The sequence below is a fragment of the Meleagris gallopavo genome, chromosome 4 (assembly GCF_000146605.3).
Source record: "Meleagris gallopavo isolate NT-WF06-2002-E0010 breed Aviagen turkey brand Nicholas breeding stock chromosome 4, Turkey_5.1, whole genome shotgun sequence".
Classification (NCBI taxonomy): domain Eukaryota; kingdom Metazoa; phylum Chordata; class Aves; order Galliformes; family Phasianidae; genus Meleagris; species Meleagris gallopavo.
In genome coordinates, this window is record NC_015014.2 from 29863459 (window position 1) to 29880537 (window position 17079).

Consider the following 17079-nt stretch of genomic DNA (forward strand, 5'->3'; position numbering starts at 1 on the left):
TTGCTGGTAGTATCTCAACAACAACCAAAATGTGTATTTTGTGGTTTTTCTTCTGTGATTTGGTTTCTGATTTCACAGTTACTTGGATATATTAAATCCCAAATGAGACAAGACTTGTTGCGGAGATGCTAAGTCACAGCTTAAAGTAGTGACTAAGCACCTGGTGGGAAGGCAGGGCCAACCTAGGCGAGCTCAGGTGCATTTAATGCAGCACCGGAAGGGGTGGAGCCAGGATCCACCCCTTCCCAGACCTCATTTAAGGGTTGGCAGTGGAGGTGACTTCTGAAGATGAGCAGCTTTTTTCCTTCTGTTTTTGCATCTGTGGCTGCTATATTTGGGTTCATTTTCATTTGCTTCAGTTTTGTTTTGTGCCATTCTGCTATTACTGGTATATTTTCTGTCATTTTATAGCATTACTAGAGTTATCTGGTATATTCTCTGCAAAGTTGTGTTTATATACTTTCACATGAATTTTGTTTAAAGTGGTGTTCTAGCAAGTTTAGAAATTTCTGAATCCACCCATCACACAATGACAACAGAAAAGTGTCTGATTTTTTTGCTGTGTATCCTTTTTTTTGAGCCTTCCCAGAACCTGGGATTTAGAGTTGAATGCTGTCTCGTGAGAGGTTTGTGCTATCTTTTCTGTTTGCTTGAATTTACTGTATTTTGGAATGGAGCTGATTATTCTTAACAATGTTTCTTCTCCTGCAGTCTTAACTCAGAAAATATCAGTTCCAACAGCAACTTGGACCTAGGTGAAAACCTAGAGAAGAGCGTACCAGTAGTGCAGGCAAGGAGGATGGTGTTTGCACAACCGATTGTCTCTGACGTGTGTCTCTATGGAGTAGCTTTTTAGAAATGCTCTGTGGAGTCCACTGCCACTGAAAATGTTTTCTCATACTATTTGTAGTAAAACCAACGTCTTCTAAGCTTTTTATTTGTTTGTTGTTAAGGAAGCTAAGGAAATCAAGGAAAAAGGAGCAATACTAGTCTTGGCATGTTAATCAGTTCCAATTGCACAAGTAATGATTTTCAATCTTTTATATTTCCTTTGCAACTTCTCTGGAGTGTTTTTTACTCCGTTGCAGTGTTTCTGTATACATGCAGTCTGAGTTCAGAGGTGGTTGCACTGCAGTGCTGGATTAACTGGTTCTTCTATATTTTCTGTTCGTTTAACTAATAGAACTCTGTAAGATCTCAAGTAATGACCATCAGTGTGTACAAGTAATGCATCCGTACCCGTACACTGATTTCAACTACTATGTGTGTCTGTTCTCAATTGTGATCACACCAGCCCACCAAGTTGTCTCAATTAATTGAGAAAGTTTAAAGCTTTATGTCCCACAGCCAAAAAAAAAAAGATGGAAGCTCAAGGATGCTCCTGAGAGTTCTGTGATTTAGTACAGAATATTTGAATTGTGTGTTTGAATGTGGAATCTGGGGGAAAAATCTGCCTGTGAGCTCTGTCTCAGAGACATTATAGATTTTAGCATTTCAAGTCATGTATAAATTTGTGCCCGGAAATTGGAAATATAACATAAATTTTAGCTATTTTGATTAATATTGATTACAAATTATGGACCTTCCATACACATAATTCATAGAGGCAAAAATTTATAATAATGAAGCACCTTTGTTAAAGGAGGTCAAATTTGTGTCTCTGCCAGTGAAAAAGCAGCGGCAAACTCTCGCTAATTATTATGGTAGCAGGGATAACAAGCTTGGAAGTGGGATGAGATTGAAAACTGGAAAGCAAATGAAGCAGTTCACTGTCAGCTCATCCATCTTCATCATTTTGCATCAAAATGTAGCAGAGTAAACACTGTCATTTAAGTAGTAGGAATTTCATCTGAAGTACAAAGCAGTATAAATAGCTAAATTTATGTGGTACAAAGAAGACAGGTACTGTGCTCAATAGCTGTCTGTATTCTTCTACACGGATCAACCTGAATTAATGTGAGATTCTGTTAAATCTGTCAAATCTAGTCTCTCATTTCAACTTTCAGAGACAGAACAAAAGGAGGGCATAAATGTAGCAGCAGATATTTTGCAGAAACGGTAAAGAGACAGGTATAGCTGTAGAGGAAGCCTTGCACCAGCCCTCCCTTGCTGTTTCAGCAAAGTTAGCATTTGCTTTAGCTGCAGAGACATGCTCAACTTGTCATCAATAAATGTTGATTCATTTTTGCCTAATAACAGTAAGCAGCTCCCACTCAAAATCAATTTCGACTTTACTGGCATGGCATTGCACATTCATCTCCATCGTGACTATGCTGCATAAAGGAACAAGTGAACTGGAAATTTGATGAACAATAATTGAAAATGAAATGTGTCATCTTAAAGGAAAACTCTGCTAAATTTGTAGCAATTGGTTACGCTGGCGTTTTTTTACTTAAGAAAGTAGAAAGGGCCAAGCTAAAAACTTTACTATATTAATACGTACAAATTGATGTATGTAATTGAAAATGGACTTTAACCTCCAAAGGATATGAAGGTTCTTTAGAAACTTCATACTGTTTTAAGTCTGGCAAGAGCTGTATGGTATCCATGGTAATTAGTTTCAAAACATTTGGATATGCTAATTTGAACCAACTTCTAATTAATGTCTTGATGTGACTGAGAATGACAGTCTCTGAAATAATTTTGTGTACTTTTATTCTGAACTTAAGTTGTTTTCCATGTTTCTAATACCTAAATAAATGAAAATGGAGACTGTGGAATGCTTTGCCTTATAAGTGTGGCAGTGATTTGTTCCACACAGTGTATGGTGCATAAATATACAGTATATTCACTGTGGACTATTACTGGTAACACACTAGAGCTGTTAGGTTTTTCATCTGAAGCTGTTGGACACCTCTAACAGAGGAGGAATGAGGATCTGGAATGTCAGCAATCTCTCGGTACAACCGTTAATAGCTAGGAATGATGTGGAGGAGGTACACTGAGTAAGCAGAACTGGCTCCGAGATCCACTGAAGTCTATCATTCTTCTGTTGGTTTTTGAATTTAATGCCGGTATTTTTGGAGGCCAGATGAGTTTTGCATTGAGTTTTAAAAATGAAACTGATAATGCTTGTACACATGACCAACGGATGAGTGGCCAGTTGGTTGGTTTCTCTGTTCTCGAAATAATCATCTGCCTTCACGTGAGAATGTAGTGAAGTCATGCTTTCAGAGAAAATAAATTATAGTTCATTATCTACTACTCAGACTAGAAGGATGTTAGTCTTAGAGATACCCCTGAGCTAAAGCTTCTGTCCGTAGAAACCCATCAAATACGACAGCATCGGGACAAAACATCTCATGGCTGCGTTCCTTCCTCTCCACTATCTGTTAGAGTCCTTTCTTAGCACTCTGGTGTGCCTATGTATCTTTTTCTTAGTCATCTTTAAATGGAATCTTTGTCCTTGCTAAAAATCACTGCTGTTTCATGATCAGTGAGTTATACAAGTTTTAATTAAATCTAGTTAATTCCTTTTGTTAGAGTTCCACTAGGAATGACAGGCTGGAGCAGACAGCACATTGAAATTATGGTCGCTATTATTTCTCCAATTAGCGTATCAGTGGAAGTCAGATGGAAGTACTATTTTTTTTTTTTTTTTTTTACTAGCCTTACCACATTTCAAATATTTTCTATTAATACTCCTCCACACAATAAATCCTCCCCAAGCGCTTCAAAAGCAATACATATCCCTCCAAATGCTGGATTCTGCCATCCATTAGGTTCTGGTATTTAAAGGCACAAACTGATATCCCTAATTGCTTCATTTGGAGTTTAGAGATAAATTCATGCGTAAACTCTTATCCGACTTTCCGTCCCATTGGTTCTAGAAGGAACTCTGTATATTTCCTACACTTCTGCTTGAAGGTGCCTAAGAGGAATGAATGGTTTTATGGGCAACGAGGAAATAACCTCTGCCTTCTCTTTTAGCTCGGCTGCTGGAATCCCATCACTGGTCTGAACGGGTCCCTAACAGACAGGAAATTGGAAAACAACATGCGAGGAGTGGTTCTGCGAGTGGTGACTGTGCTGGTAAGCAGTGATCTTCTTCATTTTGCACTAAAAGGAATATATACTTTTTTTCCTTGTCATCTTATCAGGGGGTAATTTAGAAGGATTTATATTAGGTACAACATTTTACCCATTTTTATTGAGAACATTTTCAACAAAGAGGCGCCTAACTTCTGCATATCAATACTAGTGCTAGGGAATGATTTCCACCCAAGTTTTTTAAAAGTAATTAAAAAAAAAAAAAATCAAGTAAATTTCAATTCAGCAGGTGAACCAAATTTACTGTAACCCATTTATCTTCCATGGGCGCGTTCTAAAGTAGATAATGCAACCATATGAACTGATGAAGTAACATAAAATGCTCTGTTAGCTTAAGTTCCCTAACTCATGTGTAGCTACTGGTGGCTTTACTGTTGCCATGCCAAACTGAGTACAGTCCGACACAAATTGTTGCGCTCCTGGTTAACTGGAGAGGTCCCAGAGGATTGGAGGCTTGTTGATGTGACTCCCATCTTCAAGAAGGGCCGTAAGGAGGATTCGGGGAACTATAGGCCTGTTAGCCTGACCTCGATACTGGGGAAAGTAATGGAGCAAATCATCTCGGGTGAGATCGCACGGCACGTGCATGGTGTCCAGGGGATCAGGCCCAGCCAGCATGGGTTCATGAAGGGCAGGTCGTGCTTGACCAACCTCATCTCCTTCTATGACTGGGTGACCAGACTGATAGAGAGAGAAAGGCTGTTGATGTAGTCTACCTAGACTTCAGCAAAGCCTCTGACATGATCTCTCACAGGCTTCTTCTTGGGAAACTGGCTGCCCGTGGTCTGGACAGATGTACACACCTTTGGATAAGGAACTGGCTAGAGGGCCAAGCGCAATGGGTAGTGGTTAATGGAGTTAAGTCCAGCTGGCGACCCATTACGAGTGGTGTCCCCCAGGGGTTGGTACTGGGACCCATCTTGTTTAATGTATTTATTGACGACCTAGATGAGGGGATTGAGTGCACCCACAGTAAGTTTGCAGATGACACCAAGTTGGGAGGTGGTGTGGATTTGCCTGAAGGTAGAGAGGCCCTACAGAGGGATCTAGATAAGTTGGATCACTGGGCTGAGATTAATGGATGAGGCTCAACAAGGCCAAGTGTCGGGTCCTGCGCTTTGGCTGCAATAACCCCAAGCAGCATTATAGGCTTGGGGATGAGTGGCTGGATGATTGTGAAGAAGAAAGAGACCTGGGGATGTTGTTTGATGCTCAGCTGAACATGAGCTGACAGTGTGCCCTGGTGGCCAAGAGGTCCAACGGCATCCTGGCCTGCATTAGAAATAGTGTGGCCAGCAGGAGCAGGGAGGTGATCGTCCCCTCTAGTCAGCACTGTGTAGGATGCACCTTGAGTATTGTGTTCAGTTTTGGGCCCCTCACTACAGGAAAGACGTTGAGGCCCTGGAGCGTGTCCAGAGAATGGCAACAAAACTGGTGAGGGGTCTGGAGCACAAGTCTTTTGAGGAATGGCTGATGGAGCTGGGATTGTTTAGTCTGGAGAAGAGGAGGCTCAGGGGAGACCTCATTGCACCCTACAACTTCCTGAAGGGAGGTTGGGGTGAAGAGGGGTTTGACCTCTTCTCCCAGGCAACGGACAGGACCAGGGGAAGTGGTCGCAAGTTATATCAGAGGAGGTTTAGGTTAGACACGAGGAAAAACTTTTTCTCTCAGAGAGTGGTCAGGCACTGAAATGGCCTGCCCACGGAGGTGATGGAGTCACCGTCCCTGGTAGTGTTTAAGAGGCGTCTGGACGACAAGCTGCGAGATATGGTTTAGTAGCTTGTGGTAGCAGTAGTAATGAGAAGACGGCTGGACTAGATGATCTTATAGGTCATTTCCAACCTTATGATTCGATTCTATTCTATTCTAAGCTAACAAAAAAGACAAAAGGCAGATGCGTGAAGTTCAGCACGTGTCATGCGCTGGTTCAGGCTCCTCTCCTCACATGACGCGATCACGTTTCTGCTTTGGTTTTGTTGACAGTTTAAAAGCACCGCTAATGAAAACACTATTACTTTGAATTCTACTCTGCTAAAATCCTCTAAGTTTTTGTTTTTCAAACTGACTCATCTTTTACGTAGAGTGTGCAATTAAGGCAGTATAGGAGGAAGATGGGAATGACTCATACCGGCTTCATAATAGAAACGGTTGTTTTAAACTGTGAAGCTGTGCATGGTCACTAAGTGCTATCTAGACAAAATCTTCTGTGAAACACACTAGAAGCTGAGGTTCACTGAGTTTTATTCAGTAAAGATGAGAAGCAAGGAGCGTGTTAACTGTGCACCAATTATTTCTAGACTCCTCCAATCTTTGGATGCCCCCAGGTGTTACCGCCACCCCCGGTGAGCACTAGAGCATTATTTAGGGTGCTTACTCTACAGCAGTTTCTCTTACTGCTCTTAAAACAAGTGAGTAAGGGTTACTCATGGAGATATGCTAGCGTGTAAATCTTGTTTTGATTTGAGAATTAAGACGCACCCGTCATTAGCATATCATTACTTCATGCATAAATGTTGCTTTAGGATAAATGTCTATAGCCTTTACGTGTTACTAAATTTAGCTCAGTTCCCATCTTTATTCACAGAGCTTATCACAATGAAGCAATTACGTTACTTTTACTGGAGTAGAGTTAAAAAATTGGTATTGTATTTGGAGTTGAGTCAAGTCCTAGTAAGGATGACATGACACTGAGGAAATGAATCAAAATCGTACAAGCAATGTATTCACAGTTGTTTTTTTCTGTTTTGAAAATTAGGCTTGTAGTCCCTCAATTTTTTGGTATTCCATTGCATCTTAGAAAAATCTGGTCACCAAAGACACAAACAGGAATGTCAGTAATATCTGTTTATTTTAGAGCAACTATCAAAGGAAAATTGCTTTTAAGTCAATTTATTTTATGAAATAGCAAACTATAACTTTCAAGTTCTAGTTTTTTCAAATGTTAGTTTCTTTGAAGTCAGTTCTCAGGAACTGAGAGGGCTGCTCAAAAGTAATGCCTCCTATTTTATTACGTTGATGCACAATGCAAGATATGGATGTTGCTGGTATGGAGTGGAGATTGAACCTTCCTGCCAATATTCCTTTATATTTTGTTGCCAAGCAACAGATGGCAGCAGAGGGGCAGTGTGACAAAATAGTGTTTGACACAGAAGTGCGTATGAAGCAAAAGTGTGTCAACAGATAGCTTCCCACTGAAAAAATAGCACCCACTGACATTCTTTGATGCTTGCTGAACACTTACGGACAGTGCATTTGAGCACAGTGAGGCGATGGGTGGTGCATTTCAGCAACAGTGACAGAAACAGGGAGTCTCTCCACTGGTGCAGATTTTTTCTGAGTGGAGCACACCGGCTCTTGTTATCGCTGGCGAAAATGCATAGCTAATGGTGGTGACTGTGTTGGAAAGTAGTGTTTTTTGTAGCTGGGGATTTGCTCTATCAAATGGTGTTCTTGTGCTCTTTGTATCTGCTGCAGCTTCCATGAACATAAAAATAGGATGTGTTATTTTTGAAGCAACGTATGTATTTGACACAAATCAAAGCCCTAGTAATAGATGAAAGCACAGTTTTCTTCTGGGTTCACGACTGCCCTGAAGGACTAAAGTGGAGTTTTCTATTTAATGTGAAATAAAAAAATGCATGGATTTTTCCCTTTGATTTGGGTAGAGAAGGAATTTCACCCTCTGACTTTACCTTAGCAGTGAGTTTGTTTTCATCCTTCCTTCCTTTTCCATCCTTTTTTTGAGTTCTTCAGTCGATATATTTATGTTAAAATTAAATGATTTATTAATGAATTCTCACTTTTCTTTAAGCAGGAATAGGAAACGGTTCTTTGTGTTTTATTCTGAGGAGAACTGTAATATTGCCTGCATATACGCAGTTCTTACATGTTTTCTTACATTTGACTTGGGTTAGCACCTTTCTGTACTTGTTGAATAGGTTAATTTTGTTTGATCATTTTCCTCTGCCTTGGACTGGCTGCCCACATGCAACCGAAGTTTGAACTTTGTTTGACAAGCTACTTCTAAGTTCAAGCGACTTGGTAGTGAATTTCAGTAAAGTATTCTGAGATTCAGAAATGGAGTTTGGTGAAAGGTCAGAATAATAACTCATACCCAATATAAAGTGTTCTGAATGAACAATTTTGTAAGTACAAATGTAGCCAGATATCCATTTTCAGATGTTGGGTTTTATCGAAAGGAATCTAGAATACAATAAATATTCTCCTAACATTGTTTTAGTCACTGTGGCAGTTAATGAATTATTCATATGAATGTTAAGCCATTGGCAACAAAATGAGATTTGGCCTGTTTGGCAATGAATAGGCCAGCAGGTTTTCACAAAATCACGTTTCCAAAACAAGCTCTGGCTGTTTGAAAAAGCACAAGTTTTAAATTGTGTGTTTTAAAGAATTAACAACTTGCTGAAAAGTATAGAGGTACAGTGCCTTTTCTGCTAGAGCTGTGAAAAATTATTTATGAGATTTTGTAAAATGAAGATATGGTAACAAAACAGAGGGATGTATTTTCATTTCCAGATTAATCTGAAATGCGGGTGGGAGGGGGGAAATTATGACGGCAAGCGATGCTGAGGTATCCTTTGTCATATCTCTGCACGTACGATCTCTTGCTTGCTACTACTCGCGTTGCTCGCAGAGAGCTAGATGGGTTAGAGGCAGGTTGGTGACCCTTGACTCCATGCAGGCACTGTGGGAAATGAGAGGGCTGGTAGAAGCGTATCAAAACGTAGGATATAAATGCGTCAGCGATACTTGGGAAAACGTTCTCATATGTGGACTAGGTTAATTCTCAAACATTGGCATTAAGCTCATGACTGTCTGTGAACAAGATTAAGTAAGAAACAAACTGGGAAGTGAACAGTATCTTTACGGACGTGAGCTGGCAGGAGGACTGCATCTTTAGTCCCTTGTCTACTGAACTTCCCACTCGGACAGAGAAAAGTGACATATAAGGCTGGGTCCTAGTTCCAAAAGCTGAGGCTGTCTTTGGGAGTTGACCTCCAACTCCGCTTATAACAAGGTGACAAAATTTCTTTAAAGGACGCTGTAGTAGCTTTCAGAATGATAAGAAAAAAGAAAGGCATGAAAGAGATGAAATAAGACAGTGAATGCATAATCAGAGGAACAGAAAGTGAGAAGCAATGGAGGACTGTTGCATTGTAGTGAATGTTAAGAATTATTACTTGACCACCTTCATCAGCAATAGTATTTATGTTTTAGGGGAAGATATTTTACTTTTGTATTGGCAACGGATAAATCTTTCTTTCTGCCATTCAAACTCACAGGCATAAATGGTCAAAAGTAGTATGTAACGTAGTTTTCGTAGAGTCTTTTTTAAAATCTCTAGATGTTCTAACTCGGTAATGTGTTTGATATATCCCTTGTGCTATAATTCAAGTTTTTCAAAATGATCTCCAGTTTTAGATTATGTCATTGCTAGTTATAAAAAATGTATAATTTTCTAGTCAGCAACACTTCCCCCTGCCTTGTGATTTTTCTTCCTTTTTATTACCCATATCACCTGCGAAAGAAAGTTGGAAAATAAATGGTTCTTTCATAAACAAAGACATGATGAAAAACATAAAGTGAAATGATAGTTAATTATGGCAACAGCGGTAGATGTGTTCATATCATCAGTAAATGAATGAAACTATTTACTATTTTTCATAGGGACTCTAGGTTTGTGACTCAAAAGCAATCATTCTGTATTACTAATGAGACTGGCTTGCTCTCTTGGAAAAGTCTGTTGTTACCAATACGTCTTTGCGCGGGGCAGATTTCCAATTTGTGAAGCTAAGGTCAGACTTCAGCTCAACATTTACTGAAACAGAAATTTTGACCCTTTTTTATTAAAAAACAAACAAACTGTTGTTTAGTATTACAAGGGTTAGTGTGCTCATTGTTAATTTAAGAAAGATTAAGGAAAAAAAAGTCTTTGTAGGTGTGCTGACCACATCTGCTTGTTTTCGTGTTTCTTTTTTTCCTCCAAAATATTGTTATATCTTAACAAATGGAATCAATTGCTCTTTGGTTGCTTAAGTTTCTGCAATATTTTTTAGAATGAGCAAACTCAGTAGTTAGAGCAAATGCTTTCCCATGTAAAGCGAATGTAGCTCTCAGAACAACTACTGCATTTCCTACCACTAAAAGTAATGCTACTCCTCCTCTCTGCAAACAGCATGCCCTCTCTAGATGGCAGTTCAGTGTATTTAATATAGTTGGGTGCTAAATCAGAACACTGAGTGTCTTAATAGGATTGCAGTGAAAGCAGCACCACTCATGCAACGAGGCAGAGAAAAGGAGTGGTATTTGTGCATTACTTTCCCACAAACAGAGACAAAAGAAAATAAGATTGCTAAAGTGCCTCCCGCCCTCAGACATCTGCCCTGCCCATCTCTCTTCAGAGGCTTTGCCAGATCTGTTTAGAGTTTCTTTACCACGGAGAAATGGGGAACAGGTACCGTTTCAGCCACTCCCTTTTAATCGATCAGTGTTGATATGTAAGCATTGTGATTAGCACACAAACAATCATCTGGGCGGTCTGCTTTGATTAGGTATCCCTTGCCTTGCCAGAGATTTCAAATTGGTATAGACCGGTCCCAAAAATCCTCCCGTTTGATTTTCCCATCTCCAGCCTTCTGCACATGGTTTTGGCTTTCAGTTTGAAAACGACTTGATCGCTCTGCGCATTTTTCATTATCATGATATGTGGCAGTGTACTTCAGTGGGGTTTTGTGAAAATATTCATAATTACAGTGACTAATTAATCTAGTGACAGAAACTAGTATCCCTTGATGAAAGCAGAACCTGTCCATTCCTCTTCCTTCTACCATGCCTGTGCAAGCTTCAAACAGAACCTGGTATGTGACTGGGCAAAGGTACTGTTCAATGGCTAGTTTGTGTCTGTTAGAGCTACCTAGCTTAAATTAAAACAGGTAGGTCATAAACGATGCAGTTATTCATGCTGTACGTGCCTACTGTTTTCCATCTGCATTTCAGGGACTGCTGGAGAAAGCAGCTCCTTTTATTTTTTAATGAATATTTGAAATTTGTTTTTATGAAGTAGTAGGTGCTGTACTCTAGATGAGGCATGTTGCAAGGAAATTAAACTCTTTGGGGCCCAGCCAAGATGACAGTTTGACAGCAAGATAGGAGCAGCATGGTAGGGCTAGCCTAATTTATCTGTATGTCTTGGACTACCTTCAAGGCTCTTTAGAACTTACCTTCCTTTTCATTGACCTTCACCCATCCGTTTCACTGGGTATGTTGGTGTTCCGGGGCAATTCTTGTAGGTCACGGAATGCTGGAGAATTTGGCTTTTAAGCAGGAAGAGGTTCTCGTGGTGATTGCAATTAGCCAGGCATTCTATGTGAGACAGAAAAGGGGGTGAACTGTATGACAGCCCAATGTTGTGAACTATTCCTGGAATGTATTATAGACAGAAGCTCTCATATAGCCGCAGGGAGAAGTGTAATGTAGCTCCCAGCTGGTTAATACACCTATACTACACTTTTGCCAATTCATGTATCTAGCTAGTTGCGTTAACACTGGCATTGTGATGTTGGACATACTCTAAAACACTCCAATCGATTCTAGCCTCAATCCATATTCCTATCATATAATTGTAATGGTTCAGAAAGAGCTACTAGGTGCATTAAGTTATTTGGAATTAAAATCAATACGCAGAGTTTGGCTGCATCCTGACAGACCATTGCTATCGATGGCTTTGAAAGAAACCTTAGTCCTGTTGCAAAGCGATAGGAGATACTGGAGAGAGGGCGAAGTAGCTAACGTTTTAAAGTTTGTCTAGTCCCAGTAGTGATATAAATACAGAATCCACAGTCTGAATTTAGGGGAAAAGAAAAAGGCACGTTTAATGTGCTGTTTATTTGCCAGATGGAATGAACTCGTGTCTCATCAAAGATCATGATAAAACTGCCATTGAAGGAAGTGATGCTAAGTCTGCGGGTAAAGACAAGGGGAAGCGAAGGCTGAATTTTAAATGGCCTTCATCTAACATCGTCTTCAGCTTCTAGGATGCAAACTAGGTTTCAGTTGTAGACAAAGGGGCTTCTCTCTTAGTCCAACTGATTTTTCTAGGTTTTTTTTTTTTTTTGAAAAGCAGAGGATCCAAGAATGGTGCATTTATTGCCAATATTGTGACTAAGGCCATTGGCAAAATGGGATACTGAATGAAAATAATACTTTAATTACACTAGATTTGAAACCTTCATCTTTGTTTTAATGTTATTAAGGGCTGGAGATTGTACTATGTTTTTCAGCGACTTTTATAACCATTGCTAGTGGGAGTATTTTTGTAATGAGAGAAGTAAATGTTTCAATTAAATGTTGGTCATTGATTCTAATGCGAAGTAATGTACGTTGCTGTTCAATTAAAAATACCAAGCTGCTGCGCTACTCCTAGCCAAATACAATCCCCAAAACAGCGGTCAGTAAAGCTGCTGAAGGAATTAAGTATTTGGGGCTGCTTATTTCATTGAAATCTTTTGGGGTAAGAAATGCCAAATAGCTAATAATTAAAAGTAGGGGATTATTCTTTTATGAGTTGAGAAAAAGTAATTATGACGATAAGAAGACAAAAGCATCCTGTGACTGAAAATATTTTAGTTGTGGCTTCTAAGTCAAAGTCAGGCTTGGTATCACTTCTTGTAAGTTCTAACTGCTCTGCTTGGTCATCCGGTAGCCACTGGAAAGGGACTGAGAGATCCAGTAATTAGACTGAATTTCACTTTTGAGAGCAGTTTCTTAGCATTTGCAAGTAATAGAAGTTCTTGAGTCTTCAGCGCATCTTCTTGTGTCTACAGAGCTGTGCTTGGTCATAGTGAGTCATTTTATGTTCGTTGCCCCTAAATGGACAGTCTCACTCACACCTGAGCTTCATTTCTTACTTTGTTTTTTCCACCTCTCGCTACTGACTTTTGCTAGCCAAGAAGTAATGAACATAGAGTTCCAGTTAATGAATACAGACTGTCAAAATTAAAGTAATACATCAGAACGCATTCAGAAATTACGAGTCATTTTCACATGCTTTATGAGTTCTAACTATCCCTAAAATAAACTAATTTTGAAACCATCCTCCAAACATAGTACAAGCACGTAAGGCCATCCATCTGAGGGTTGAGCTGAGTCCTGATGGTTTCGGTAAATCCCAGCAGAGACCAATTTCTCTCATCTGAATAGACAATAGATTTGTATTCACTAACTTAATTTGTGTACAGCTTCCCAGCTAGGAAGTTCATCTCACCACAGTAAGGGCAAAAGAGGTTTCAGATGAGCTGGAGAAAATAATCTCCAACAGTTTATTTTGCTTTAGCTTTTTGATTTTTAAAGAATGTACTTTTTTTTCCATCATTTTTTATCATCAGAAAAAAGCATCAACTCCTTTAAGTGAGTATAACAGAAGTGTATTGTGGCTCAACCCATAAGAAGGGAGCTTGTTCTAAAAGTACACCAGTCATAACACATTTCATTTCATGCTCTTACACTAGAGCAGGAGATGTTGCTGCTTTCTTTAAGAATTTTATAGCTATAATGTCAAAAAAAGAGTTTGAGTGCTTGAAATCTGATGTCATTTTACCTTAGTCCACACCTCCCTTTTACGTCACACTGCCTTAATCTTGTCTCTAGCGTTCTGGGCTACTTATTTGTTGTTTTTTGTTTGTTTGTTTGTTGTTTTTTTGCTTTGTCTGCAGACCAAAGAGCGTACGCTGCCACTACAGTCTGGTTGCTCATTGGTTTCAGTGGCAACATTCACCCATGTAGCTATTCCTATGACTGTTAATTCAGGCGTTTAAGAATGACCCTTTCTCATTCCAAGTACCTCTCCCCAACTTTTCTTCATTCTTAGTTGTGGCACACTAAGAAAGTAAGAGTACTGTTATAAGTGACAAAATCACCTGTGGAGTTATGGCTAGAGACTGAGACATAAGCGCTCCTGCCTGATTCTCCCCAAGCTAAACAAATGTATGCCTGGAGTTAAAAAGCAGCAAGTCATTCAGTGTATAGTAACATGTGCAACATAGTAGAGGTACAAGAGAAATACTGGAGAGATAATGTCTGTTGCTGCAGCTTGGAGCATTTTGCTCTGTTTTTATTCCTTACGGCACAAATTAATAGTCACATTTGCCAGATACAGTGTTTACCCAGTTGGTGGGAAGCAGCAGTATGGCAGAATCCTTCATATTTACGGACAGACATATGAGCGTACGTCTGTCATGCTGAGCATAAGTGCAGACAGAAGGCATTGCTGAAAAAGCAGCTATGTTATAATGTCATAAGGGATTTACTTAAAAAGTGTCATAGATTAGAGTTTCTTACCAGGAGTTTGAGGTAGTTATATTGAAGTAAAAGCCAAAAACATCATTTTACAGGATGCCAGAGGTACCCCAGTACTCATTTAGTGGAAAATGTTGTATATACTTACTTGCTCCTTTAAGAAAGAAAGGCACCTCAGTGGGTGAGCCCTTGTTTCACTAACGAGTCACTCCATTTGTTTTCTGTTTAGGAAGAGCCCTTTGTCATGGTGTCTGAGAACGTTCTGGGAAAACCAAAGAAGTATCAAGGCTTCTCAATAGATGTCCTGGAAGCTTTGGCCAATTACCTTGGCTTTAAGTATGAAATTTATGTTGCTCCAGATCACAAGTACGGGAGTCCTCAGGATGATGGGTCATGGAATGGACTGATAGGAGAACTAGTATTTAAGGTAAGGTTGTTAATACATTTAATAATGTCACTTAATACAGAATTTATTACTTAAGTTTATGTTCTCATCACCTGGTAACCTTAATTAATGAATCCTTGGTTACATTTGTTTATTATTTGTGATAACAGCATCTGCTAGTGCACCAGGCAATAAAGAAAGGCCTACCTTGGTGGCAGCAGGCCATATTTTTTTCCCTCTAAGTATAGCAGCATGAAATCTGAATGCAGCCAAAAAATGGGGTGCACAGCTCCCTAATTCCTGCCACAGGTGAGTGGAGGAAGTTGTTCTAAGGAAAGTTCACATTGCAATTAGCAATACATTACATAAATATTAATTAGCACTTAGAAAACCACTGAATACAAATGCAAGACATTTTTGCACCATACTTTATATAGATATAGGAATCAAAAGTATTATGTTCTCAATCTTGTTAAAAATTATTCATTGAGTTTTAAGCCAAGCCCTAGCCAGCATTCCACACCCTCCAGCTTTCTTAGATGCACTCCAGCAGAGGATAGCTACATGGGAATACAAATGATACTGTTAAACTCCACTGGAGCCTGTCCAGAGATGCCATTCCTCCGGGAACCTTCTTCAAACATGGTGCATCAACATCAAACATGGTGATCAAGCATTTTCAACATGCCCCAGCTAAGGAGGAAAGGCAGACCTCACTTAGTACTAGTTATCACATGGCAGCCTCCCTACCTGAAGCATACATGAGCAGCTGCTATTAGAGATCACAGAGCTTCAATCAGACCAGAGATGGAACCTGCAAGCTTTGAGTGCCTCACAATGAAGATATCACTAAGTTACACAGAAGCAGATAAAGCTCAAAACCTTCCTCAAACCGGATGCGCATGCTCTTCTCCCAGCCCACCCAGGGAAGAATTCTTCCATCTTTCTAGCTGGTCAGGCCCAGAAAAGAGCTAGGCTCTCCTCAGCAGCCAGGAAGGAGCACCACTCTGCAAGGAAGACTTGCCCAAGCCCAGCAGCAGCTACACTCCAGATGACATTCTCATCTCTGGAGGGCTTCCTACCACCACACCCCCACTCGGGGGGGGGGGGGGTTCCGTCCAGAGATGGAGGGCTCCTTCCCAACAGACACTCAGGGGGGGAGCACCTCCATCTCTGGAGGCCTCCTCACACATGCCACCACTCAGGGGGAGCTTCACCCTACCAGGCTCCTCCCTCACATCCCAAAGAAAGGGTACCAATAAAGGGCCACTCACAAGTACAACAAAACCTGCCTTCCTCCCCTAAAAAAAAATTCTGTTTGAGATAGTACAAATCCCAGTATCCAGCACCCAAACAAAATCCAAACCAGAATGCAACCCAGACAGTAGCACTCTACCACCTTCTCAGTCCCACTCCAAAAGCAAATTGCATCCTTCAGCGCATCTCCCAAAAAGATGGATTAAGATAGTACTGGTCACTTTCCTCTGGAACACAAACCACGCGTAAACCTGAAATAAAAAATAAAACACCCTTCAGCACCATACTCCAGAAACAAAGGCACCACTACCCTCAACACCAGCAAAGAAGAACTGACGGAGCCCCGCATTTCAACTCTTACTGTAATAAAGAAACCACCACCATCCTCCAGGAACACAGGCCCTCAGCCATAAACACCATCCCAAGAACAGCACAGACAGAGGACACAAGAACAGAACTTACCTCAGTTTGCAGGGCTGCCAGGACGGGAGCCCCTGCACCAAGACACAATGGTGCAGGCAGCTCCAGCATCCAGTGCTCTGTACTCCAACTCCTGCCAACACCCACAAATTTCAGTAGATCCTGCAAGAGAAGGAGATGAAAATTACAAGTAGTACAGTTAATTTCACACATTACTATCCTCTTAGCTGACCTTTATATTGCCTCTCAGCCCCAGCAGCAGGGCTGGGGAGGCAGTCACCCCTACTACTACGAGCAGGAGGAACTGCAGCACTCACCATTAGTGTACTCCAAGCTCAGGGGGACTCACATGCCTGGATTCACAGTCCAAATGCTGCTAGAGCTGCTTGCACATTTGTGTTCATCCTTGCTCAAAGAGGCCCTGCAACACGAGTCAAGAGTTGAAACTGCATACATCCTGAAATTTTCTTGTGCTCCTTTTTATCCCCAGCAGGACCAGGGTTGGAAGAAATAGCCCCATTCTAGTCACCTTCCCATCACTGGAAGCAGGATGTCCTTGGACTCAAGAAGCCAAACAGCTGCCCTGAGCCAGCCCCATCTAATAAAAAATCAGTGGGATCCCAGCAATGCCCATCCCCGTCCCCTTCCCCTCT

The 17079-nt window shown here is 40.6% G+C and overlaps 1 protein-coding gene across 3 annotated transcripts; it reads left to right on the forward strand.

Annotated features, from left to right (window-relative positions):
* The first annotated feature begins 273 nt into the window (after positions 1-273).
* Positions 274-17073, forward strand: LOC104909299 (glutamate receptor ionotropic, delta-2-like). Of its 3 annotated transcripts, none has more exons than XM_019614688.2 (4): positions 274-388; positions 3931-4032; positions 14594-14791; positions 16917-17073. In XM_019614688.2, exons 2-4 carry the CDS (start codon positions 3997-3999, stop codon positions 16938-16940), a joined length of 258 nt encoding a protein of 85 aa, XP_019470233.1. In that variant the 5' UTR covers positions 274-388; positions 3931-3996; the 3' UTR covers positions 16941-17073. The 3 variants fall into 3 exon arrangements, 2 of the variants coding, with proteins under 2 accessions (XP_019470233.1, XP_031409170.1); XR_004159749.1 differs by lacking the exons at positions 274-388; positions 16917-17073 and adding exons at positions 398-626; positions 15280-16346; XM_031553310.1 differs by lacking the exon at positions 274-388 and adding an exon at positions 398-626.
* Positions 17074-17079: the final 6 nt, after the last annotated feature.

Coding starts and splice junctions, on each gene's coding strand:
- LOC104909299 (XM_019614688.2), top strand. CDS start 3,997: ATGCGAGGAGTGGTTCTGCGAGTGGTGACTGTGCTG. Junction 4,033..14,593: donor TGCGAGTGGTGACTGTGCTG/GTAAGCAGTGAT, acceptor TTTTCTGTTTAG/GAAGAGCCCTTTGTCATGGT. Junction 14,792..16,916: donor TAGGAGAACTAGTATTTAAG/GTAAGGTTGTTA, acceptor TTTTATCCCCAG/CAGGACCAGGGTTGGAAGAA.